At 37.1% G+C, this 27453-nt stretch overlaps 1 protein-coding gene across 1 annotated transcript in view; it reads left to right on the top strand.

The window, feature by feature from the left end:
* The window catches only part of Adgrb3 (adhesion G protein-coupled receptor B3), a 656439-nt gene that overhangs the window by 587868 nt on the left and 41118 nt on the right, over positions 1-27453 (top strand). Inside the window, exons 20-25 of the mRNA XM_051204331.1 lie at positions 14138-14288; positions 16685-16754; positions 18638-18704; positions 20937-21022; positions 25813-25911; positions 26211-26382. Of these exons, the coding sequence (XP_051060288.1) occupies positions 14138-14288; positions 16685-16754; positions 18638-18704; positions 20937-21022; positions 25813-25911; positions 26211-26382 (645 nt within the window). The remainder of the gene's footprint in view (positions 1-14137; positions 14289-16684; positions 16755-18637; positions 18705-20936; positions 21023-25812; positions 25912-26210; positions 26383-27453) is intronic.

The raw sequence follows: 27453 nt of genomic DNA, 5'->3' as shown, positions 1-27453 counted from the left end.
AACTGTCACCATTCCTAAACAAGTGAGAAGTTAATGGATGGTGACCTGTTCACTTCTGCTCTGGAAAAGACATAAAGCATTAGGCTCATCTCATTTCTTCTTCTCAGTCAAGTTTTCACTAATTACTTTAGGCTCTAGATTGAGAAGTGAGTTGTATTGCCAAAATTTTGGCATGATCTGTATTGATAGAAGGCATTGGGTAATGGAAATAAATTATTTCATGTAACATATCTTCAGTAATATAAATTCAAAAATTAAAAAAAAATGTCTTCATCCCCCTGATCTCAAATATCTAAGCTGAGCGCCCAGGTTATAATTGCTCCCAGGTATTTTTATATTTACACAGTTTTTATGTGCTTATCTTCTTAAATAAATCACTTATAACCTATTTAAGATTTTCTGAGATTGGGTATGCAGTAAGTACTTTGACCCTGAATATCTTAACAGCAAGAATCTCTTGAGACATGGTAGTAAGAATAGCTAAAGTTTTTTCTGGAGTGAGATATTCTTCACCACTAAATGGATATCTTCTCAAAGATATCTGCAGCCCTTACTTGTAAAAGCAGTACTGCCCAAGCTATACATAGTGGTGCATGCCTTTTCCCAGTGTTTGGAAGGCAGAGGTATGTGTCTCTGCGAATTGGACTGGCACCAGCCTGGTCTACATAGTGAGTTCCAGGATAGCCAAAGATACGTAGTGAGACCCTGTGTCAAAACAAAACAAAAATTAATACTACTAAAAAAAATTAATGGTTCGTTCTGGTGATGTTATTTTGTTCTAAACCAGTTTAACAGAACCTTGACCATAGCCATTTTTCCCACAAGCCTCAAAAAGTACCAAACTCACAAATATAATGTTTATTAAAAAATAGTACACAGCTTGAGACATTTCTTTAATATCCCTTCAGAACAAAGGATTTTCTGCAGTTGAATTCAGCATTTCCTACCAGTGGACTGAACGTTGTATTTAATTTTGTTGATAGTGTAAAGGACATCAGAAATCTGATTGTGTGTGTGTGTGTGTGTGTGTGTGTGTGTGTGTGTGTGTGTGTGTATCTGGATTTCTCTGTTGTAGATGTCCTGCCTGTCCTGAAACTTACTCTGTAGACAAGGCTACCCTCAAATTCACAGACCTCCACCTATCTCTGCTGGGATTAAAGGCATATACAACCACTGCCCAGTAGGTTTATTTATTTTGCAATACATTATGGTAGAATATGTCAGAAGTCAAAGAGGGGAAGAGATGGATTTGTGTACTGGGATGGCTCACTAAAGAGAGAAAAATCATCAGGAACAGTACCCTCACTCAGAAGGCAGAAGCAAGCAGATCTCTGTCAGGTTAAGACCAGCCTTGTCTACATAGCAAATTCCAGGCCAGTCCAAGTTTTGAGCCCAGTCTCAAAAACATAAGGTACATAAATAAACAAGGAAAAGAAAAAACCTCAAACAGGAGAAGAACAAATCAATACTTCTCTGCCTGTGCAAAGAGGATTGGAATCTGTGGCTTTGTGCCATGAGTAGTTTATCCAATGGTAATGAGCTGGTGCAAACATGTTTACTGAGCTCACAATGCTTCTTCCTGACCTGCCTCTCTCTGTATCTCTGTCTCTGTCTCTCATCCTCTGCCACAAAGATTTCATCTGTTCACATATATTCAAACCTCTTATTTCTCACCTTTAGCTTTCACAGCTGACCCACTCCAACCTGAAGAACAAAAGTGTGAGTTATCACAATGAGATTATCTCACCTTTCAACTATAAAGGATGCAAATACACCAGCATCAGCATCCACCTTTCACCTGGCCCAGTTCTCCCTTTTCAGGGACTAATTCTTCTGTGCTTCAGATTCTGTTTTCCGTGTCCTCAGATAATCACAGCACTTGTTGCTATTGCCCCTTCCTCCTGATTCACAAGCCTTTCTCTGATTCTTCACTGAATATTTAAACACATTCAGTATTTACCACTATAGAAACCCCATGCCTATCTTTCTTTCCATTAATTATAAATTATAAAAGCTCCAATAACCAGAACTTACTGTGACTACGTGCTAGTGGGTGACAGACATATCCCATAACTGTTCCTCCATGAATTTGTTGAGAGCACAATGCAGGGATCTCACCAAGGCATGCACAGATTAGAAGGATGCTGGAGAGCTCTTCCAGAAGTCCAGAGTTCAATTCCCGGCAACCACATGGTGGGTCACAACCGTCAGTAATGAGATCTGGCTCCCTGTTCAGGCATTCAACCATGCATGCAGGCAGAATGCTGTGTGCATAATATATAAATAAATCTTAAAAAAAAAAGAAGAAGAAGTAGTTTCCACTTCACTCCTGCTGATGGATTGATGGCTATTGAACCATTAGGAGTAGGACATTTTCTTGGTGTGGATCTTCCATTTTCATTGGTTTTCCTTGAGAGCCTGAGAAAACCTCAGGTAGAGTTGTGGGAATTAAGAGACCGTGGATTTGATGTGTCACTATTAGATAATTGAATAGGAACTGATGATTGATTAAATGTAGATATATTTCAAGGATGACATCACTAAAAAGTGATAATAGGGTTTTTTCACTGCTACGAATTACAGGAGGAGCAAGTTTAAGAGGGAGACAAAGCCCGATATGGCACATAGCATAATTCAGTAGGTCAGATGGTTAGCAACAGGGATTTCCTCCCACGTGTTTTGAGAGTGCCAAAGCAGAGTCAGCTGTAGTCTGCTTCCTTTCCTGCACACACTGCCAAGAACAAGATTACTATAATTTGGCTTTTTTTTTTGCATAGACTTTATTGTTCTGAAATTCTTCCCAATATTAGTCACTCATTTATGCTCTCATAGCAGGTTCTGTAAGGAAGTCTGTCCACTGAAATGGCATTCTAAATGAAAGTAGGAACCCAAGGCAAATGTTCCATTCCTGTTATTCTTTCCAGGGTAACTCTAAGAATTGAGTCCAGGCAAGGTAATATAAGAAAATGGAGAATATGCTTGGTACATATTATTAATATTACTGAGATTCTGCCAGCCTTTTAGAAGTGTATGGTGATAATTACAGTAACTATCCTTAGCAGATATTTTCGTTGCAATCCTACAGATAAATGGAGACTACTGTGAGACACTGGATACTTAATGAAAGATAAAACATTTGACATTTTCTGTTGCCAAGTCAGTCTATGGCTGAACTGCTAATTCTGAACCCTGGGTGCCCATTAAGATCACCTGGAAACCTCCGGAATTCCGTTGCTTAAGCTGAACCCCACTAAGATGACATTGGTCTGAAGCTAGGCAAGGACACTAATGCACTCGTATGTTTTTTTTTTTTTTTAGAGATCCCGGTGATAAGAAAAACTATGTAATAAAATATATGGTGGACATTCTGGGCATTGTGGACATGTTTCCAATATTTGGTTTATTTAGAGGTTGACAATCATGTGCAAATATTTCTGTATATATCTGGAATGGCTAAACCTTAGGTCTCATGGTAGGTGTGCTGCCTGCAATTCTGACGGTTGTGAACTGCATAGTAAATGCTATGACTGTTGCGTGTGTGTGAGATCACGTGTGAGGAAGGCCTGGAGGCATCTGCTTATGCATATGAAGATGGGTTTTAGGAAAGTTTGTTCTGTTTTGGAGAGCTAAATATTCTAGGTGATCTGGTTGAAATAAGGAGTAAATATTGCAATTCCATCTAGTTAAGATTGGGTTTATGCCTTTGAAAGTTATGTCTTTTATGTTGTCATTTTCTTTTTCTACAAAAGAAGATGGTAACTTTCAAAATTATATTACACACAGGGTCAAGCTTTGCTCTAATTATAGTCTAATAAATAGTAGTATGGTTATTTAAAAAGGAGTGTACAGCAAGATCAGAAAAATACTACTAAAAAATAGGATCTTTTCTCCCTCTAAAAACATGGCTTCATTCCACGTTCTGACAGGACCCTTGAGAAAACATGCACAAACAGTATAAATGTCTTCTTAACAGAAGAATATTCTTCTCTTTTACAAGTCATCTAAGGTGTGTTTTCAAAGCCTAAGTAACTTGGCAACTGTTCTGCCATTTTGTTTACTGTGTGTACCAAAAGTTGAAAGCAACTTTAATGTTTTTTTAAAGTAATTTTTTACATTTATATGGTGTGTGTGCATGCTGTGACACATGTGGGAAGGTCAGATGACAATCCACGAGAGTAAGCTATGCATTTCTACCGTGTGGGTTACAGAAATGTAACTCAGATTATCAGTCTGGCAGCAAGCCCTCCCTGCACCATCTCACTTGCCCAGGAAGCAACATTTCTGGGGAAAAAAATTGATGTAATTTATTCTGACCATGCATTTCTTGTCCACCGTTGTTTCCAGGTCCTCCCCACTTCATCCCCACCCATCCAACTCAACAACCTTTCTTTCTCTGTCTTAAAGAAAACAAGAAAAAGAAGACAAAACAAGAGACACACACTGTTACTATTCGAGCATCTGCACTGGCCTGTTCTCAAGGTTCTGACAGGACACGTCCTCAGCTGCAGCCACTAAGAGCACCACCTGTGCACATTCACTACATTTCCCTTTGGGCCTTGCCCAACTCCCCTCCTCCTCCTCTTCCTCCTCTTTCTCCCTCTGCCTCCCAACCTCCTTCTCTGTCTTTGTCTCTCCCCTCTCTCTTTCTTTGCCTCTCTCTCTTTCTCTGCTTCTCTCTTCTCTGTCCCCAGAGGCTGGTTTCCCCTCTCCCCACCCACCTTTCTCCATTCACTTTTCCCCAATAAAAAAGCCCTCCACCCAAATGAGAAGGGGAGGAGAGGAGAACATGTGGGACCAGGAAGATTGATAGCATAATGGAGGGAGCCATTACAGGTTAAACAGTGGAAAGGCTACCATAGATGCCCTTCCCTGATAATGAGATTGATTAAAAAAAAAAAAAAACAAAAAAACTTATATGCCATCATAGAACCTTCATGTAGTAGCTGTTGGAAATAGAGGCAGACACCCACAGCTAAACACTGAGCAGAACTCCTGAAATTCAGTTGCAGAGAGGGAGGAGTGATAAGGGGCGGGGGTCAAGAACAGGCTACAGAAACCCACAGAGACAGCTGAGCAAGGGGGAGTTCATGGACCCCAGACTGATAGCTGGGAGACCAGCATTGCACCAACTCAGACCCCCTGAACGTGGGTCTCAGTTAGAAGGCCTGGACAGTCTAAGGGACCTCTGACAGTGGAACCAGGATGTATCCCTCCTGGAAGGCCTCACCCTCCCTGTGGCGTGGTGGGGTAGATGGGGTGGGAGGGGGGGGGGTCGGGGGCATGGGAGGGAGGGAGGTAGAGGGATAGATATGTAATATTATTAAAATATATTTCAATTTTAAAAACCTCTCCACCCAAGCTCTGTTGAATGTCATCTAGCTTTTTTAAAACTACAGTACATGTACATACATACACACAAACAGAAACTAAGATATATAAGCAAAAGAGCAGTAAGACAAAAATATCCAAACAAAGCAATGTAAGATAAAAAGTCTACAAAAATACCAATGAGTTCACTTTGCACTGGCCAATTACTCCTGGACATGAGGGTCTACCCTTAAGTGTGGGTAATGCACCCGGTGAGACTTCATTGGCAAAAACGAATTTTCCTTTGCAAGCGGCTGTCAGTCAAGCGTGGGACACTGTATTCCCTTCCTCCTCGAGGTACTGAGACTCCATCTTTCTTGACCTTGTGAAGGCCTCCTGTTTACTGTCAAAGTCACTGCGAATGATCCTGCTTTCTTGGAGTCAGCCATCTCCCCTGCATCTTACAGTATTTTACAGGCTCTTTGTAAGAATTGAGCCCTCACCCCTGAAGGGGAGAGGTTTAATGAAGACATCTCAGTTAGGACTGGGTATTCTAAAGTCTCTTACTCTCTGTACATTGTCCAGCTGTATATCTCTGTGTTAGCACCATCTGTTGTAAGAAGTCCCTGATGATGGCTGAGGGGACACTGACGTATGGGTACAACAGATTATCTGTACTAGGCTTTTTTTCCTTTGGGACACCAACCAGCTCCAAAATTATGACACGGAGACCTATTATTAGCTATGAATGCTCGGCCTTAGTTTATGCTTGTCCCACCAGCTTTTATAACTTAAATCAACCTGTTTCTCTTCGTCTACGTTTTTCCTCAGAGCTTTTTAACCTTTCTTTCATTCTATATGTCCTACTCTGTGTCTGCCTGGGTGCCAGCTGCCTGGCTGGCTCACCTGGACATCTTTCCCTCTTTTTCCCGTCCTCTCCTCTCTCCTTCGACCCTAGATTTCTCTTCCTACATGTTCTCTCTACCCACCAGTCCTGCCTATCACTCCACTGCTCAGGTTTTTATTAGACCAATCAGGTGCCTTAGGCAGGCAAGGTAAAATAGCAACACAGCTTCGAATAATTAAACATGTGCGGCATAAACAAATACAACAAATCTTTTCCTAGTTAAACAAATGTAGCATAAACAAATGCAACACACCTTTACATAAAGTAACATTCCATAACATAACCAAATGTAATACATCTTTACATGGTTAAAGTGATATTCCACAACAAATATCATTAAGAGTTCTATTACTCTATTCCTTTACCAGAACAATACCATTTGGTTCAGAAGGTTACATTATTTTCTGATTATTTTTGAGATTATAATTTCTTTATCACATTTCTCCTTTTTTTTTCTCCCTCCAAACTGTGTCATACATATCTTTCTTTCTTTCCTTCAAATCCATAGCCTCCTTTTTCATTAATATATATTTGCATGTCATTTGTATGTAGGTTTTCAGGGCTGACCATTTGGTACTACATAACCAATTGGTGGGAGAACCATCTCCTTTGCTCCCAGCTTTGCTCAGTTGCCTGTAGCTCTTTGTGTAGGGTTGAGGCCTCCTAGCTTTCCCCCCCCCCATCCAGTTTGGCATGCTTGTTGCTATTCTTGTTCAGATCACGGGAAAGCAACTTTTATTTGAGTCCTTCTCATCTCTGTTTATAAGTGATCATGTGTAATGTTTGTAGGCTGAGGAGTACCTGAGCGAGTTTATGAACCCACTAACAAATGATTTCCTCAGCAGACACAGAATTCTGGGTAAATAACCCCTAGGTGTGTCTTAGAATTTATAAGACAATTTGAAGATCTTAAATTATTAGTAAATTTTTGTTTAAATTGTGTTGCCTTATTTAGCAACTAACCTCATTTTATTTCATCTGTAGTAAGGCTGATATTTCACAACCCAGGAAATCATAGGATATAATGTGGTACCTGATATGTTTGGTACACAAGTGTCTGGGTCCAAAAAGACATATTTCAAAAAAATTATATTTTCCTGTTGTATGTGATAATCTTTTCAAGGTTTTCAAATTATGAACATGTTTTCTTTGAGATACATATTTTGACATCTATTGAACAGGCTTTCAATCTCTGTTCACACCTATCTGGCATCTATTTTTAATAGCACTTCCTTATTTTAATGTGAAATTCAAGAATTAATGAATAAGGTATTAAAGATGCTCATAATTAACACTGCTTTTACAAGTCATTCACCCAATTATTTAGTGTTATTTTTAACTCTCTTTTCAATTTTGTACAATTAGAGTTTGTCTTCTTACAGATATCTTGATTATGCAGAAAATTGTGTCCTTCGATATCTCACAATGAAAGTGGTGGGAGATATTATGATATTTCTCCCATATAGTTCTGAGCTCATTGCTCATTTGTGATTATTTTTGTTTTGTTCTATTTTTGCTTTGTTTTCTAGACAAAGTTTCACAAGGTAGACTAGGCTGACTGTGAATCCAAGAACTTATTGCCTTTGCCTTTAACTCTTCAAGTTGTGCTTAAGAGTGAACAAAGGTTCACAAGAAGGAGCTAGAGCTCATCATATCTCTTGTGTTAATGTCTCACATTACTACAAAGAGGAAATACAAGGCATAGGCTGAGTATTTGGATCAGAAGTTATGTTAAATGCCTATAAATAATATTATGGTCAATGTGTTACATGTTACAGCAATTATAGAATCAGAGAAATTAGATAATATGGCATTAATATTGAAGTTTCAACCAAAATAAGACACATGAAAATGGTACATTTATCTGTTTTATCTAATGATGACTTGGATGATAACATTTTCTACATTGATACACATTTACCAGTCATTGTATTTGAAAAACATATTGGAGTGACTTCAAAAGATATGATGTTGCTGGGAAAGTCAACATTAGCATAGTCAGAGTTATTTGTGCTACAGGGTAATACATGGTAATAAAAAGAGCTTATCACTCTTCACTTCAGATCTAGGTATTATTAATTATTTCATTTCTCAGATCTCCCCTGTCTCCTGTATAAGACATTCCCATTTCATTGCTGCTGAAAAATCAGTGTTGAAGATGGAATAAGCATCTGATAAGTTTGGTTTTCCCATCATCCTTAGGAAGTAGTTAAATATCTTCAGACATGTTTGTTTTACCAATGGGAAATTCATATAATTGACTAAGCTCCTAATGTGATGTAATTATTAGCAAACTCACTTTCATTGCATATATATTACCTTTGTTTAAAGCTCCTTTTATCCAGTATCTTACTTATCCTCACTGTAACTCATTTTTAGATTAGAAGAGCTACCATATTTTGGATAATAGAAATCTACATTTACTGGAAGCAAACCCCTTTTTTAAAGCTGCCTCAAAGTCATCATGATGACTAGTAAAGATGTTTCCTCATGTTGTTAATCCCAAGATTACAACGTTCATGTCCCACATGAGTGACTCTCAAGACAGATGTCATTTTAATTGAGTTTTTGTCTAAAAAAATTAGTAAGCTAATACATAAAACAAGGTAAATATCTAAATAATTTGATTCATGTGCTTAATTTTCATATAGTACAATATGTCCCATAGGTGCAATCTGTAAATGCTACCACTTTTTCAGTTTCAACTCTTTTACTGAAACACCTCATCCCAATATCTGACTTTTTCTTTATATTTTAACAAAAATAAGCAAAATCAAGCTTCTCTACACACTAGATTTCATTATATTATGTATTCTTTGTCTCTCTTTAAAAGACCCATTTATTTTTTTGTGTTTTTGTGTGGGATTTTTTTGTTGTTGTTGTTTTGTTTTGTTTTGTTTTGTTTTATGTGTGTGTGTGACAGGTTTTCTCTGTATAGCTTTGTTGACCAGACTGGCCTTGAACCCACAGAGATCCACTTGCCTCTGCCTCCAAAGTGTTGGGATTAAAGTCATGTGCCACAACTGCCCAGTTCATATTTTTATTTTTAAAGTAACTAGAAGCTAAATGTATATAGCATTGCTTAATTTATATTTCACCTTTAAGTGGAGGAATGGGAAAAACATACTAGTGTGCATTTTTATTAGATTCTAGAGAACCTTGCCAAATAATAAGCAATGAAAATTATATTTCACACAAAGAAACTCACCTCTGGAACTGTGTAATATATTTTCAAAGTAAAACTAAATGATAGTTAAGGGTCAAAAAATTGACAAAATATACTTCTTAATAAATATAAGTAAGAAATAAAAAAGTAAGCCTGACTTATGCTTCCAGTACTCAGAATATGAGAACTACTTAAGTGAAATCCTGTTTCAAAAAATAAGAAAGAAAGAAAAAAAGGAGTAAGCAACATTAGAAATTAAATGGTTTAAGTTACAATTAAAAAATTGAAATACATATGACATGGAAAACACAAATTTATAAAACTAACTCAAGAGTAAATAAAGCACTTGTTGAAACCTTTAATTAGATGACTTACAGTATTCTAGAAGTTGCAGGATACAGAAGCATTTAGAGACCATATTTTTAAAAATCATAGTTTTAAGTAAGAATGTAGAGGCTCAAGGTTTTAAAAATTCCATTTATTAGTGTTGGAAATCAGAATTTCTGTGGAAGCAATATAGAAGAGTCCAGACATCAAGGATAGGAGAAAGTCATAAGGAAATTGATGTGTAGTTTAACCTTTCAAGAAATGTAACCACAACTGGCAACAGAGAGGAAACAAAAATAACAAGAAGGAGCTTTGGTTGGCTTAAAAAGTCTTTTATCACATTCCTTTGTAGGCAAAGATGTTATACAGACATGCTAGCTTCAGGAGAGTGTAAGGTTGATCAGTGTGTAATTATGTATAATTACTATTTCTGATGATTAAAAAAATCAGAATAGTGATTACTCTTGGAAGGACAATAATGACTGATGGTAATATTCTACATTTTGACTTGTTTGAATTTATGTGGATGAATTCATTTATAATACATCAGGCTTTATCTATTGTCAATAAGCATATATATTTATGTGTTAAACTCTACTGCATTTCATGATACAGTAATTTTAAATTCACCCAAAAGAATAGTTGCCAAGTATCAAATTTTCTACACTTACGATGTTGGGTTGGTTTGTTTGTTTTGAGACAGGGTTTCTCTGTGTAGCCTTGCCTGTCCTAGAATTTTCTCAATAGACCAGACTGACCTTAAACCCAGATATCCTCCTACCTCGGCTTCCTGAGTGATGGGAATAAAGGTGACCACTATCACACCCACCCAGTTTGTATGATGCCACTTAACGGTTTCAGCCATTTTATGAGGTAGATTTTCTTATCCTCAGTTTTTAGCTAGGGTGAAGGCAGCCCAGAATTTCAATAAAGGAAACAGGCTCCCTCCAGAAGCGAAACTCCTGCTTACCCTATTGCACTGTCTAACGGAAGGGGAAGAATTTGCTTTGGGTTAGGGAGGAGCTTCAGATTGGAGGTATGGGAATATGAAGATAGTAACAGGGATAGTCTGTCCTTTCTCAATTACATAAGAATCGAGACCACACCACAAAGACAATAAAGAGCAGCATTGGACCGTAAGAAGGGTGGTGATTGTGAGGGCCCGGTGATCATAAGGACCCACAGTCTCCTGTATTACGCTGTCCTGCACTGATCTGGGCTGACAACTGAACCCCAAGTCCTTAACAATCTCCTGTCCTTCTGGCTGCCCCAATTTTTGTTTCATAGCTGTGAACAGTCATTGGTGTTTCTGAGGTTGTGTCACTTATAAGCAGTTATCATGGCTTCCTTCTTAGACAAGCATGAAAAGTCCCTCTTCATCTCACTTGGTGATTTCTTCCTGATATGACCACTGTCACATCTCAGTTCTGAGTATTAGCATTTGCTTACTATAGGTCTTTCTATCTATTTCCATCTTCCGTGTCAGTAGGTTTGGAACTTTCTCAAAAAACCATTACAGAAATAGATTTTTAAAATCGAGTATAAGTTGTTCTTTTGGGGGGGGTTGTTTGTTTTTGACTTTATAGTGCTTTTAAAGCGATTGTGATTTATGATATTTTTGGAAATGTTTCTCCTAGTTACCGTAATTCTGTTTGATCCCCCTTTCCTTATCTTTAATTGAACTTACTGATGTCTCTTAGCTTTATTTTTCCTTTGCTAACTTGCAAATATATCTACTTTACAATAATCACCTTAATTTAGCAGGGTTATCGTAAATGTTCAAATATCTGTCGTATGTCACTCAATCTCTCTAATATACCATAGGGGAAAAACAGAGGCTTGGCAGGTTTTTATTTTCCTCTGTCCCTTTGTGGCCTTCATGTCTCTTCCCTTGTTGGTATTAGTTTAAATTCTACATATAGGTGGTTGTATTTTTAAGATTATATGAATTATATTAAATACAATTTTATTTAGATCCAATATATTTTATTGCTCTTGTTTGCTCTCTATCACTCATCAAGTTCCTACTGGTGGCTTACATTCTTTCAGAGAGAACCTTAAAATAATAAACTTCAAAGTCCCTTGCAATTCTAAAAATATATTTCTGCCTGTCACTTAGATAATAGTTTGGCTAGGTGAGGATTTCTAACTTCAAAGTTCTCTTTCATTAGAACAAGGGCACTTTTTCACCGCCTTGGATCCTGGGTGGCTCACAGGGCATTTAATACAACCCTGATTGTTATCCCTGTCTAAGTTATCATTCTTTAAATTCTGACCACTTTTAAATTTTATTCTTATTCTAGATATTAACAAATTTCATGGCAATGCATCTAGGAATGTGTGTTCTCTCTCTCTCTCTCTCTCTCTCTCTCTCTGTGTGTGTGTGTGTGTGTGTGTGTGTGTGTGTGTGTGTGCTAAATGCTGTCTGTCAATTTGTTTCTTTATTCAATAAGTACTGTTGAGCCAATTTTAGAACTTCCATGACATTTACATATTGTCATACTTGTTCTCCTTTCTTTTGTTGTCCTTATCTAAATACTGAGCACAGGTCTGAGATACCTACCTTCAATCTTCTTTCATCTACGTTTGATTTTTTTTTTTTTTTCTAGGACCGCTTGTAGCTTCTGGTTCATTAGAAGTAATATGTTTACATCAGTTGCCTTCAGGAAATATTTTCCACTCTTCCTAAGAATTGGGGGTAAAGGCTACACATCAAGAAAATGAGCAGTGTAAACAGAGTTCAATTTACTAAATTACATTTGCTTTTGATTATTGTAAGGTAATAGGAGTCATCAGCTGTGACAGTTCAAGATCAGGGCTGAGTTTGGCATGGCAGGTTAAAAAAATGATGATGTAAAGTGAGGAGATTAAAGAATTCTAATTCTTGCACATCAGAATAATGATGCCTGTGGAAACCAATAACACTTATGACAAATAATTGCAGTCACTTGAACATTGCTCTTTATGAAAGTTCTTATTTAGAAGTTGTGCTATTATAACTTTCAAATATAACATGAACAACAACCAGTCTGTGTTTTATATGATTCTTAAAAATCTCTGGAACAAACAGCTTGCCCAAGGAGTGTTGTCCTGCCCAGTGATTACAGGCCCATTTGTACTGACCCTTAAACAAGGAGACAATTGTTTGTCCTTGATAAGATCAGGACTCCGTGGAACCAGTTGTCAATTAGGCAGTTCAAGACATCAGATCTCCTCCCTCAGACGGAAATATGGGTCAGATTGCCATCCTCCCGTCAGTGCTGGAGTCCTGCATTTCCTGACTCTGGTTTTATACGCCACAGATTATGAGGTAGGGGTCCAGCTGAAACGCCTTTGAGCCTGCTGATGTCTAATTAGCATCTTAACGTCTTTGTTTGTCTATTTTCAATTTCTGGAAAGCCTGACTGATGAAGGAAGAAATTGATTCTGTTGCTGGTTCTGGTTTATGAGGAGTTGTATTACAAGATGTACACAAGGAAGTCATACCAATAGGGAAATAAGTAGCGGCCTTTGCTAAAATGAAGCTGCTGGTCATTTGCAGACAAAGCACAGATAATGGCCCACACATTTAGGATGATTAAATTGTATGGAGAAAAATATCTATGAAATCATAGCTGTGTGCTGCCAGTGACTCAATTAGCTTTTCAAAATGACTCGATTAAGGCAGGCAGGGCAATGTAGTAGCATCCCATGCAAATATTAAATAGTTACTTCACAATGCACCTTACCTTTGCTCTAGACTATTGGCCAAGCCTTATGTTGTATTTTGCTGTTATAATGTGGGTATCACACACATAGAAAACAGGGTTGTTTTTCTTTTCTTTCTATCTTTTAAAGGCTGTTCAGCTTGCAAGTATAATCTTCACATCAACACAGATTGAAAAAAAAATAAAAATAAAAAGAATCCTTGGTTAAATAAGAGAGATAAAGAATGTAACCCAAACAATTATCCATGGTGTCTGCAACTTAAACTAAAGGAAGGGCTATTTCCATAATTTTATTTTTTAAAAAAATCAACCAAAGCAGTCCTTTTAATTTTCCTTGAGCTTAAATGCATAGTGTGAGTTCTCCTCGTTAAAAGAAATTGAAAACACAAATGGAATTAGGGTATGTATTTTTGTGTCTCACATATTGTATAGAGACTAGGGACCATAAGGTTTCTAGTTCCATAGATTTTTCTGGCGCTGAGAACTTTTGTGCGAAGGTAACCTCTTCAAGTGGACAGGAGTAACAGATCCCTGTTATCATAAACTCAGGCGGCTGAGGCAGGAGGATGGCAGGCTAAAAGCTGTGCAGACTACACAGCAGGGTCTCCTCTTGTCTGAGAACAAAGGAGGGATGAGGACTGGGAGGAAGGAAGAGAGCAGCCCAGTCCTCTGGAACATAGGTCCCTGCCCAGGCTAAGCACGTGCATCCTTCTGTCTCCACAGAGCATCTGCACGACCACCACTGCATTCTTGCATTTCTTCTTCCTGGCCTCTTTCTGTTGGGTTTTGACAGAAGCGTGGCAGTCATACATGGCTGTAACTGGAAAAATCAGGACACGGCTTATAAGGAAACGCTTTCTGTGCCTTGGATGGGGTAAGCATATTTATATAATATACTTTCGTGCTTTGCTGATATGACACTGAGAATAACATCATAAAATAGTAAAAAAAAAAAAAAAAAAAAAAAAAAAAAAGAAAGAAAGAAATAGAAAGAAAGAAAGAAAGAAAGAAAGAAAGTGGCTGTACCCAGCTTACTAAGGTGTCTAACTTGAAACATAGAGTGAAAATACATGAAAGAAGTCATTTTGTAAACATCCACGGGGTTATTTGGAACTTTATAAGGGAGTAATTACCAAAGGTTTTAGCTAGTAAATTAACACTTAATTACCTACATGGTATAACCTGAGAACTGAGCTACCTAAACTTAGAAAGACAATGTGTTCCCTGATGATATTTTCTGAGAATGCAAAATGCTTTGAATTGTTTGGGCACCTGAATCATGGTGTTCACAGGGCATATAGCACACCCTAAGAAACCTCTAAGTGTTCTATCCCAAAAGATTCTCCAGACTGTTAGAGAATGAAGCCCAGGAGAGGAGGAGGGGGCCATCTGTGAAGCAAGGAAACTTTGTATGTAGTGAATGAGTTCCTCAAAAGTAGATATGTACAATTGCTGCGAAACGAGGAATTAATGAATTCATTGCTCATCATGATTGGGGACCTTATCCAGTTGTTGAATGGCATAGATGTCTCAACAATCAGTGCTTTCATGGGACTGTTTGAATGAAAGTGTAGTTAATTTTTTAAAAGCTAGTTTTAGAAAAATCACAGGATTTCTTCATGTTTATCTTTGAGTTTCAAAATCCTCATACTAAAATAACTGTACATAAGTGTACACATAGACACACATGTACACATACATACAAGCATGTACATTTGCACACCACATACTACTACATCAGATGGTGAGAACAGGATGGTAAAAGGGTAAAAGGGACTTGCGCAATTACCGGCTTGTGAACTTCTACAAGACTGGAATAATTCATCCTGAAACATGGAATCAAAACCACCTAAGGATTATCTACCAGCATTCAGCAGGGGTGTATCCATATTTAGTTTGATGTATTAGGACTCTTTGTAGAAGCAAATGGAAAGTTGATGAATACATTCTACTTAGAGTTTTGTAAGATTTTTTGTCTAGATTCCATGACAAAGATCTTTTAAAACGATGGCAGTATTGAACCAAGGAACATTTTTGTTGTGAATTAGGACCATAGATCGAAGGAAGAATGTGCAAGTACAGGAAGCTATTTCTTAAAGAATGATTTCCTTGCCAGTAACCAATAGCTACCTAATTTAATATTGCTACTAAAGATCTTGAAGAAAGGGTTTGCATTTCAACTCTAAAGTTATAGGTAATATCAACATTCTCTGAGTGGTGGAGAATTATATAAAATATCAGTGGAGAGAAGCACACCACAATCAATTTAGAACACAAAGGAAATAAAGAAAAATAAAGATTACTAATTCCGTAGGTATTGTTTAGGGTATACATTTGTTTGTTTCTAATGAATTCCATCCATTAAACCAGAATATTCAATCAACAGATAACATACAGGATATGGGTTGAGGAGAGGGAAGAGACAAAGAGGTGCATACACATAAATTATATTGTGAATGTATAGCTCTCAGTATTTATTTAAAACGTGGTAACTTCCCTTGGCATGCTCTTCACAGTGCTGGTCTTTAAAGCTGGTGAGTGTAATATATACTATGAGTAGAGTCGGCTCCCAGGGGAAAGAAAATAGCAAGAAAATGAGAAAGGGGCACAATAAGAGGATGATTAACCGGGGGGTTTCACTATAGTTGAAAAAGCAAACATGTTCTCCTTAGAAATGCTGCATGTCCAACTAGGATTATATATGCAGTAAAGGAAGCCTTAAGGTCTGAATTGGTTTAGGATTTCAGGTAATAGAGTTCTCTAGTCCTACACCCTTACTGTTATAAGTAAATTGAAAATGGAAGTGTTAAGTGAAAAAATTATTTTGGGGGTCTTATTATATAGGTTGAATTTGATATGGGTCAATATGTGGCCTGCTGAATATTCCACTCTTACAACAGGCCATCACACCTGGCTGTCCAGTTTTCTACCTTCCTGCTTTTTATAACTATCAATTTCCTTCATAACAGTGCAGACCCCTAGGGGAAAAATAACTTGAAAGATATACTAAATCGGTGTTATTACTTCTCTTTAAAACCATGTCAAATGCAGTGGTAACCTAGCAACACCAGGGGAATGCACTAAGTTAAAAATCCACCTGGCTCTCGAAGTTTTGCACTTGAAAGTTTGGGATATAAACATCCCTTATGAGGTGACTCTTCCAACAGTAGTTGCTGTAATCTGAGTATCTGGAGTTGGTCCAGCCTTGTCATGGGCAAGTATCCATAGTGGCTGTAGCTGAATATAAAGTGTCACCTTGTTTTCTTGCAGGACTGCCAGCTTTAGTAGTAGCTACGTCTGTAGGCTTCACCCGGACGAAAGGATATGGCACAGATCACTAGTAAGTCCATCTATAATGCTAACCATGTTGACAAGCAAGGAAGTTACCACACAGGCTTTATTTGTCTTGCCTCCTGATGCTGTTCACTTGTTGCCAGGTCATTAACCATACTAGAAGGTGGCTTATATGCACAAAAATAAAGAAAGTAATGCAGTTATTCCGAATCCAATGCTGATTTCTATTTCCATGCTTCCCAAGACCAGTATATCTTTAAAGATACATCAATATGTACCACACATGTCAAAACTGAAATATGCTTTGTTAGAACCAGTAAAATCTTGATGTTATTTTCCTGTTATGTTTTAGGATATGACTCTTCCCTCATCTTCAAATATCATTGATGTCTATGTCTACCATCATTAGCTATTATTAATTCCAGTTTTGTTGCTGTTTTATGTTGATACACTGCAACTGATTAGTCAGGAGCCAGGTTCCAAATTAGAAGATGCCTAGGCTATGAAAAAGAATTAGAAAGGGGTGTGATGGCCCATCTTATGCCTGTAATGCTCACAAAGTCCATGAAGCAATTTGTAGTAAAGATTAACTTTAATACTCATAATTTGGAGCAATACATTTTCATAGTTTACTACACCTGTTTTCATAGTGTGCACATTGTTTAATAAATATAAGTTACAACATGATGTTCTATAATTAAGCCACATCTTGTGTTCACCAAATTAAAAGTATATAAAAGGACATCACTTCACCTGCCTATCCCAAAGACTCCTTCTTAGAGCTGGGAAAGCTCCTATTTTTGGAGCTCTTGATTTCTTTAATGCAATCAATGTCACTGAATGAAAGTGCTAAGTGTTTCTTTAAGGACTGTTATTTACTATAACGCAATTGCTTGTAGTTATTACTTTTTCTATTAAAGTAGCTATTTTAGTGTAAACAAAGGGTTTATAAAACACCTTATTGGTATTTATTCTACTTTCTAAAGTTCAAAGGCCTGAGAAGCATGTGTTATCTTTAAACAAATGTGCATATGTTTGTAAATGTCTACACTAATGTTTCTGTATGTGTATATATACCTACTAGATTAAAATTTTAATTAAGGTATCACTTAGAGAGTCACGCTTATGCTCTTAAATATATCATTTTCTGTGAGTTTTAGCCAACGCATACATGATGGAACCATGCCCTCAATAGTTATAGAGCAGATCATTGTTAGGAAGACACAGATACAGCCCCATCATTCTCCTGGACTGTGGGCATCCGGATGCTCCATCTGCACACAACCGGCATTGTGCCCTCTGGCCTCTTCATTTCCTTTGCATTCAAGGAATGAACAGTTTTACCTGAAAGAATTCCATAGCTTCACCCATACAAACTTACATCCCTTAGTGAAGCTAGTCTATGAAAAAAATACAGCTGCATGCATTCTAGTTCACATTATTCCAGCCAATGTTCTTGATACTCTGGGAAACAGAACATGCAAATATGAGTTATCCATTTCCTGCATTGATACCCTATAAGTCACTTTCTCCAGTATCTCAATGGCCTCAAGGAAGACTTTCTAAACACAGTGTTGCTCTTTTTAAGTGAATCTGATAGCATCAGCCAGGGAGGTAAAGCAGCATTTGTTGCAATCTCTTTGCAATGAAAACAAAGGTAGAAATTGCAATACACAATTAACTTGCCTAAAATATTTCTACCACCTCAAGATAAAATCCAGTAGTGAGGGATTTGTAGTGTTTCTTTCTCATGAAATGCTCTGATTCTAGCTTTTCTTATGGCTTCTAAAGCTTAAAGTTACAAACCTTTGAAATGTGCTAACACTGCAAGGTCAAATTCCAAATTCTAGCCGATGCTCTTTGCATCACAATTCAGCGGCCTGATGCTTATCACTGATTTTTGTTAGTTTTATCTAATCCTATTTTTAGCTGCTGGCTGTCACTTGAAGGAGGATTGCTCTACGCTTTCGTTGGACCTGCAGCCGCCGTTGTCCTGGTAAACCCTGAAATTCACTTACTTGATTGCTTAGCAAAACAGAAAGATTGCAGTGGTTCACTTAGAGAGGCAATTTTGATAAAGTGTTTGGTGGATAGAAAGTGTAAAGTCCAACTACGTATTACTTTAATTTTTAATATCAATTGCTTGCTATCTTCTATTACTCTAAGATTTTTATATTTAAGTACTAAAGATTATTAAACTTGAAAGAGTGGAATGCCTCTTACTGTGATTTCAGATATATGAAAAAAACTCAAGTGAACTTCAATAGATTACTGCTCTTCAATATATAAAATTTCAATCTTTATTATCATTGTGTTTACATATGAAGGGGGAGATTTTTTTAAAGACTGACAATCCCAGATGTCTTTGCCTGTCTATCTTTTATCCATTTATATGTATACATAATACATACATACATACATGCATGCATACATGTTACTTTCACAAACTCAAGGATACATTTTAGAAGGTATATATCAATGTTCCACAGTCAGTCCTGTGTACTCTGATATGTTCAATAACAACCCTCCCTCTGCCCACCACATCTCCAGACATTTTCATGTCCCCTGTGAGTCACTATTATTCCAAGTTCAAAACTACTAATAGATATTAGGTACAAAGACTTTAGTAATTTTCTTTTTCGAATAACAAAATATTTCCCTAATTATAAAAATTATAACATGCAAAAATTTCTACCATCTTTCCATTGTCTCTCTCTCCCTCCCTACTCTTCTCCCCCCAACTTCTCTCTTATTACACTCACTCATCATTCTGAAGAAAATTAAGGAGGAAAGAAATGATACATTAAATACAAAGATTCATATCACTGTTCAATTAGACTATCAGTTGGATAATTGCCCTTCTGTTCTTTGAATGGTTCATTCAAGAGCTTGGAAGCTGGAAATGTCTTTCTTTATTACTCCGTTTGAGGCTTTTTCCTTTAATGATTGTTCATTCTTTTAAGCTGTAACAGAGAACAAAAACTGCCCATGACTTACAAGAAAGAAAGAAAATGAAACCACAACCCTGAAGATATGAGTGTTACAAAGAACATAGGGAAATCGAAACTATTGCATTGGATTAGTATTAAACCAATAGAGTTATTTTCCTAGGCTGCTGGGTTAACATACATATAGCCCTAAGATGAAGAAACAGTGTGTACATAATTGAAACACCAGTATAATGGCGCTCTACTGGTCATAAATTACCCCATGTTTAAGTTGTGACTTGATAGACTCCATAGAACTTATACTTTCTCTTAGTTAAAATAAAAAGGACGTACAAAGTGAATTTTCTTGATGAGTGGTATATTGCACAGACACTAAGAGTGGCATGCTTACCAGACATGCTAGCACGTGGACACATTTCAGCCTTCTACTAACAGAGGAGGAACAGTTGAAGGAGAGTCTGTAGTCCACTGATGATAGAGGGTAAATGGCTAAGGTGAAAAGAAGTCTCTGATTTTCTTGCTTTTCGTATTGGGATGGGGATTCTTCATCATCACCTTCTCCCAGTGTGCCTTACATTTTACTTGAACATTTCCTTGCTGATTTCATTTCATTCATATTATGCAAAAGGCCATGGAAGAGAGAGTAGGGAAAGAATTGATAAGATGTGCTCAAGAGAGTGTTCTTAGGAGTTAAAGCAAGCCTCCAAACCCTGAAGGAATCTGGACACTGAATAGGCTTTCTCTTCCTAGAAAATGTGGTACCTTAGAAAGTCCCAACCCTGGGACAGAGCAGCCACACAGTTGCTTTTGAGTATTTAGTAGTCCCTTCTTCCCTTCTGGGATCAGTGGCAAATCCTCAGTACCTTTGGCTTCCTGGCTCAGCCCAGCCCCAGCCCCAGCCCCAGCCTGTTGCTGGGAGACTTGAAATGCTTTTGCTTTTAAGCATAGAATAAAACTCACTTAGCCCATTGTTTTATTCAAAATTTCCTTAGAAAGAATAATACCAGGTTGGTGGGGAGGGCTGCCTTTTAAGAGGTAGGCAATTAAAGGTTAATTTTGCCATGTTAAACTGCAAAGCATGGAGATTACATGTGTTTGGTGGACTTTAAATGTTAGCAGTAGGCACCACTGTTCATCTGCTCATTACTCCTCTAGGAAGTCCTTCACATCACTCTAGAGAATCATGTCCTCCATGGGGGGCTAAGACTTGTTTGCTGGAGAAACAGGGAATTGCTCCCCTTCAGTATCATTGAAAGGTCAACTTTGTTTCTATTTGACAGGTCAACATGGTGATTGGCATTTTGGTATTTAATAAACTTGTTTCCAGAGATGGAATCCTAGATAAAAAGCTCAAACACAGAGCCGGGTAAGCTGCCATTGGTGGATTTTGAAGGTTCTTTACCAGTCAATCCCATAGTCCAGGTCCTGGTTGTCACTTATGTGGGGCTGTGCCCTGAACTCTTGATGTATTAGTGTGTCTGGTAGATTCTGTCATTTAAGGTTTCTGTGATATAATATAATATTAAATAGAAGTAATAAATCAGACCATTTAAGAAGATATGATACACACATTGTTTGCCCATCTATTAAGATCAACCACTAACATCTAGACTTGAAGTAGTTGTCCTGAGGTAAGGGATTTCAAAACCCAAAAAACTTTTGCTCACAACTGGGACAAGTAAAACTAAATTGAGGAAAATAGTGGTTTGTTTGTTTGTCTGTTCCTCTCCGAGCTAATTGTGTAGACCAGGAAAAATAAGATACAATAAAAACCTCACATAAAATAGATACTTATTGAGCATTATTCTTGTCATATATTTTTACATTCAAAGTATAATTTGACAGACGTTATTGGTAATTTTCATTTGCACACTTTAGCCATTTACAAAATCTACAAAAGCAGCTACTCCATTTTTACTGCTGTTAGAATACCAACAAACAATTCCTAAGTATATTTATAGACACATTTTAAGTTACCGCAATACCACATTCTAAGTATTTGTAGAAATTTGAATGATATATTAAAGCCCTTGATTTCCTCATGGGTCTTTCCTTTCTGAAAAAAAAATGTACCTTCATTCAAAACATATTCCTATACCTGATCTTTTTAGAAATATTTTATGATACTTTTAATGGTTATACTATGTGACCACTTACTGGTGATGAATAAGGATCTTTCTGTTTTTATAATTAATGTGATAATTATAAAGTAAGATAACTCAGGTAATTCTTTTCTCTAGTAAAAGACCAAATTGAAAAGTACTCAAAAAAAAAAAAAAATCAATGTTGTTCCCATAAAGCAATGATATGATAAAGCGTGGGTCCGTCCTCTCACAGGGGCACTTTTTAAATCACGTACTGTTTTTCATTACAGATTATTTTCTAAACTTTCCTGAACTTGCTGCCAACACTGAGTTTTCTATTTCATTTGACATGAGCTTTTCACTGTCAGCTTGCCACATGTAGCTGGACTAGAGTAGCCATTTCTTCTGTTCATCAGACTAAGTTCTTCATAGAGAGAGTGTCGGCTCTGCTACTAGTGACATCAACATTTTCTAAAGGAGGCATCTGAAGTCAAAACTCTGCATTCACATGTCTTCAGGCATGTTACTTCATCTTTCTGAAGCCCTGTCTCTTCATCCACTAAATAGGAAAATTGCTTTCACTTCATTAAATATAGGAAGTAATGCACACAGTATTTTCCAAAGAACATCAGAAAATGGCAAGCCTTACTCAACAAACAGTGGGTCTTGTGATGAATGAAATAACATGGTCAACAGAGGTCCCTGACTATGACCTCATCATTCAAGATGCTATGGTCAGAAAGGGAGATGAGCTCATTAAAATAGTGATGATTCCTCAAACTCATGGCCAGTGTTTCTTTTCACACTTCACCATTTTGTACATCATGTCAAGTTTGATTCGCATTGCTCTAGACTTAAATACCATTGCTGAAGTATAAATTTAATGTATATATTGGCAATGATAGATATGATAGAAAATCTCTAATTCTAAAAGCTTCTAATTCTAGAAGCCACATGGATTTCACTGGCAAATCTGATTCAGTGTCTCCCAGTTCATGTGGGGACTTCTACAGAGATGCTAAAGTCTTTTTACATGTAGAATTCTGATCATTGTCCCAAACACAGGAGAGCTAATGATGTAACAACCAAGTTGAAACATTTAAGGAATAGAAATTCTAAGGTAAAACTAAGTATATATAGATTCAGATTTGTTCTCTAATCTGAAGTGTGAGTAACGGAAAATTACAAAAAATACTATGAATGTGTGAAGTTATTTTTAGTCCTCGGAGAAGCAGTGATGAGAGTAATAAAAACTTCAAAAAGGAGCTTAATCTGATGCACTGAGAAAGCATTGAGGGTGGTTGATGCTGACTGGCTTAATAATAGATTTCACTAATTGTAAAGTTGACTATTTCAGGTTGGTTGAATATATACATATGTAGAGGAGCATATTTCATGAAAGTAGATTATATTATTTATAGTAGAATATGGGCCCTAGTTATTCATTCTTCCATTTTTCTATTGCTGCATTTGTTGCTTTTTTATACTTTATAATCATTTATTATAACTATCCAAGCATATCTTTTGTCCTCAATAAATATTTATAAAGGAATGAATGAATAAATGTTTAATAAATACCAAAAAAGCTTGAAAAGGTGTGTAGCATCTAAACTATATTAAAAGTTTTCTAATACATAAAACATGTTTACCAAGGGTGTATTATTGAAAACAACACTATATCTTATATAAGATGATGAGCCGAAATATCTGAAAACAATATAAATTATAATGTGTCTTTTTGGAATATCTTAAAACAAAAATTATATTTTCTCAGTTTTTTTTTTTTTTTTTTGCAATCGAGTTTTCTTGTATGCTGTATTACACTGCTCTGTCATATCTACTTGAAATCAAGAAAGTTAGCTCAGCACACCCTTTATTGCATGAACTCTCTTCAAGTAGAGGGGAGAATACTTTGTTTCCAGGGAATCGGTTTGATATTAACAATAAAACCATCAACTAACTTTTCCTACAAATAACAGAAAGAGTTGGGAAGGGAAAGAGAGCAGTGGACTCCATGTCTTGAGGTAATAATAGAGCAAACAGAACAACCTGGAGAGACTGAAGCAGCGGCCCACATCGTGTGCCCTGATGCCCTGATGGCCATCTAATTATTCAGACAACACGGGCAAGTCAACTTTGTGTTTCCTCAGCGCTCAGACTTAATAATTTAGAAACTAGTATACGTTTCCCACATTTCATTAATTTATGTACAGCTGGGAAAAGTCTGGGTGTTTCACTCTATTCTATTCCCATCCATTGTATGCCATAGCTGCCCAACTGGTTTGTTGTAAGGAAAGTATTTGTAGGCCTTTTAGCCTATACTATACTATAATAAATAAAGACAAATAGGTACTTTAAACCCTGCTTTAAATTTATCAGAAAATTCCATACTTAAATTAGGTTTTGGGATTAAGACACTTATGTCTTGGGTGCTTACCACATTATTATTATTATTATTATTATTATTATTATTATTATTATTATTATTATCATTATTATCATTATTATTATGTAATCTTTGGTTGTTCAATCTTGTCTCGGAGCCCAGGGGAAGGTACCTGTAAATTGAGAAATAGCTAATAACAAATGACCAATCTTCTGTGATAAAAGACACAGTAAAAGATGGACCCACGCCTTTCTATCAATAATGGTTCTAAGCTGAGCAAGAAGATGCTGGGGTGTACATTTAGGGCAGTTGTGTTCATTCCTGCTTGTCTGTCACAATCATCTATGAGGCCTAAAACTGTCATGCATCTGGGTCCCCTGAATTAGAGTGTTTGGAGATAAGATCTATGCAGCCACGAGAAAACTGAACCAGGGAATAAGACTTGACAAGCTCATAGGACTATTCGTAGAGTCACCTACACACCTGACTCCCAGTTTGTACATGTGTAGTTGAGACAAAGAGCCTGCTTGGTTGGATCAGTGAAGTGAGTGTGCACCAAAGTGCAAACACTTGTTTTGTGTTGTTTTCCTAATGAGATCTGCTGGCCGATCTGTGAGAGATTTCAGGTTTTATGACCCTCCTATCTGAACACTGTAGGTGAGCCTACTCACCTAAGAGAGACCAAGCATTCTCTCCTCCACACCTTATTATATATAACGATAACTTAAAAATTTACAGGGCAAACACATAGTAGGTATAAACACCACAGGAGAATGGAGTACAGACATATGTCATAAGAAAGTTTTGAATTTTAATTCAAGTTACTTCATTTTGGTTTGCCTAGGAGGTTTATGTACTAATAGACACAATGATTCAGGGAACAATTCTGCAAGGGAAATGCATGTGAAGTTTTTCTGTGTGGCCTTATTTTGCTTCCATAAAGTAACAGGTGGGATATACATAATTTGCATCTGAATTTACCTATCTTGGGCCAACATAGATGGTTAAATGTTGTATGTTTGAATCTCTTGCTTTGAACTTAATGACTGTGATAAATATGTTTTATGTGAAAAATGGGTGCTCTTTTATTATTATTTCATTCCATCACCCCATGTATTAAGATCACTATAATTTGAACAAATATTGATGGTGTAAAAAGTTTCAAAATAAGAACCTGTATAGTTTGAAACTGTATCTCTCACATTTGAAGACAGTATACATATATATATGCATATATATTTCCTGACATAATGTTAATATTTCTGGTGGTCTTCCTGATATTTGAAACTCCTTCATATGACAATAAAAATCTTTGAAGCTAGGAGTCCTCACATGTTTGCTCATCATGGATCTGAATAAAGGGTTATTACTATATGTCTATGCAAGCACATATATGTATTTAACTCAATGTGTTAGCCAATTGTGTTTAATAGACACAGGGCCATCTATAATGTAAGTGATGGAAATATACTTTGCATGCTACAAAGGCCCATAGTATTAAAAGGTGAATACTGCAGAGATGATAAATGGTGTAATTGCATTTATAAAATGATCTAGAATGCTCGTCCTTGATAAGTATACTTTTTCTGCATGAAATAGTATTTTAAAACTAACTTGCAGCTGCAACTTTTTTTGGTGACCATTCAATATTTTTGTTCTTTTTGTGGGTGTTCTGTTTGTTTGCAGTCAGATGAGTGAGCCTCATAGCGGTTTGACGCTCAAATGTGCCAAGTGTGGAGTAGTTTCTACAACAGCTTTGTCAGCCACCACCGCCAGTAATGCCATGTTAGTCCCAATCATTTACATCTTCTTGTTACAAATTTTACATGTGCATGTGAGAAAATGCTGTGACGGAAAAAAAATTGTGTTTGCTAATACTTGAGTATTTACAATTGGCCAACTACCTTTATAACAATTGTGGGGTAGTCAATTTCGCAAGTGTATCTGTTTTGTGGTTTCCAAGTTAATGGTCTTGGTGCCACATACAAGAATGTTTTTTGGGGGGGATAGTGAATGGGGGTTTGGCTATGGCCCAGAGCATGACGTGCAACTACGTAATGTTGCTATCTTTTCTCCTCCAACAGGGCCTCACTTTGGAGCTCCTGTGTGGTCCTGCCCCTGCTGGCTCTGACATGGATGTCTGCAGTCCTGGCCATGACAGATAAACGCTCTATATTGTTTCAAATCCTTTTTGCTGTGTTTGATTCATTACAAGGCTTCGTGATAGTCATGGTCCACTGCATTCTTCGGAGAGAGGTGAGAGACAGAATTCTTTTGTGAAAGAGATAAGCAGAAATGGGAAAGTGCATCTTAATTAACCAGTATGATCTTTGATTGTAATCTTGGTCTTCAGAGTAAGTTGATCTTCTTAAGAGTCAAAGCCGAAGAGGAGCATTAAAGCAGAATGCATGAGGCTCTGACACTCAGAAAGAGACCGTTTGAAATGCATAGCTTTGTACAAGGGAAAGACATCCAGAGGTGCCAAGAACCAGGAAGAACAGACTCAAGCCAAATGGAGTGAGCTAGGTGTACTGGAGAAACCAGAGGGAGAAAGGGTCTTAAATGGCACTGTCCATAGACATCATCCCCTGCTATTTCTTACCTATTTCCCAAGCTAGATACTATACATAGAATATCCTCGGTCCTATTACTATCTTACTTTTCATGCAAATTGCTTTACTAAAGATAAACAATTTTGATTTGAATGTTTGTGTCAACAGAACCTGCATGTAGTAAGGCATTATGAGCAGTAACTGTCCATAAGAACTATAGCAATCCTAACACATCTCTGGGTCCCAGTTGGAATTTATTTTCTGCAAAAGGAAGAAGAGAGCTTCTCTGGACTAGAGACACCAAGGCACCAAGCTCATCTAAGGCAGTGAGAGACTGCACATTTGTGTTGTTTAGGGATAAAATACTGTTTTCCAACCTGTGTGAAAATTATCCTGAGCGCCTACAAGCACTGACACAGTGTTTACATGGTTTATGAGTCATCTTAGTGTTTACTCTGGGGACGAGTGGGGACAGCAGAGCATACTGACACCATGCCATGTGACGGATCTTGTGAAGAGTGGATTGTCATGCTGCATTAGCAAGCTTGTCTGAGTAGCCTGTTGTGCTGTGACATCACAGAGTGTGTGATCACCGAAGCACACACCCCATTGCTTTACAGTGATGTGTGAAGGTAATGAAAGGCCTTAACCTGATTTACTAGGTGGGAAGAACAGTATTTTTGGCTTATTTCAGGAAGGCACAGATGTCAGCAATAAACTCACAGGTGTATTCTAAGAATATTCTATGATGAGAAGCCATGAAAACAGATGAAGT

This window comes from Phodopus roborovskii, unplaced genomic scaffold, assembly GCF_943737965.1.
Source record: "Phodopus roborovskii unplaced genomic scaffold, PHOROB, whole genome shotgun sequence".
Taxonomy (NCBI): domain Eukaryota; kingdom Metazoa; phylum Chordata; class Mammalia; order Rodentia; family Cricetidae; genus Phodopus; species Phodopus roborovskii.
Note: the sequence above shows the minus strand (reverse complement) of the source record. Positions and strands in the feature narration are given on the sequence as shown.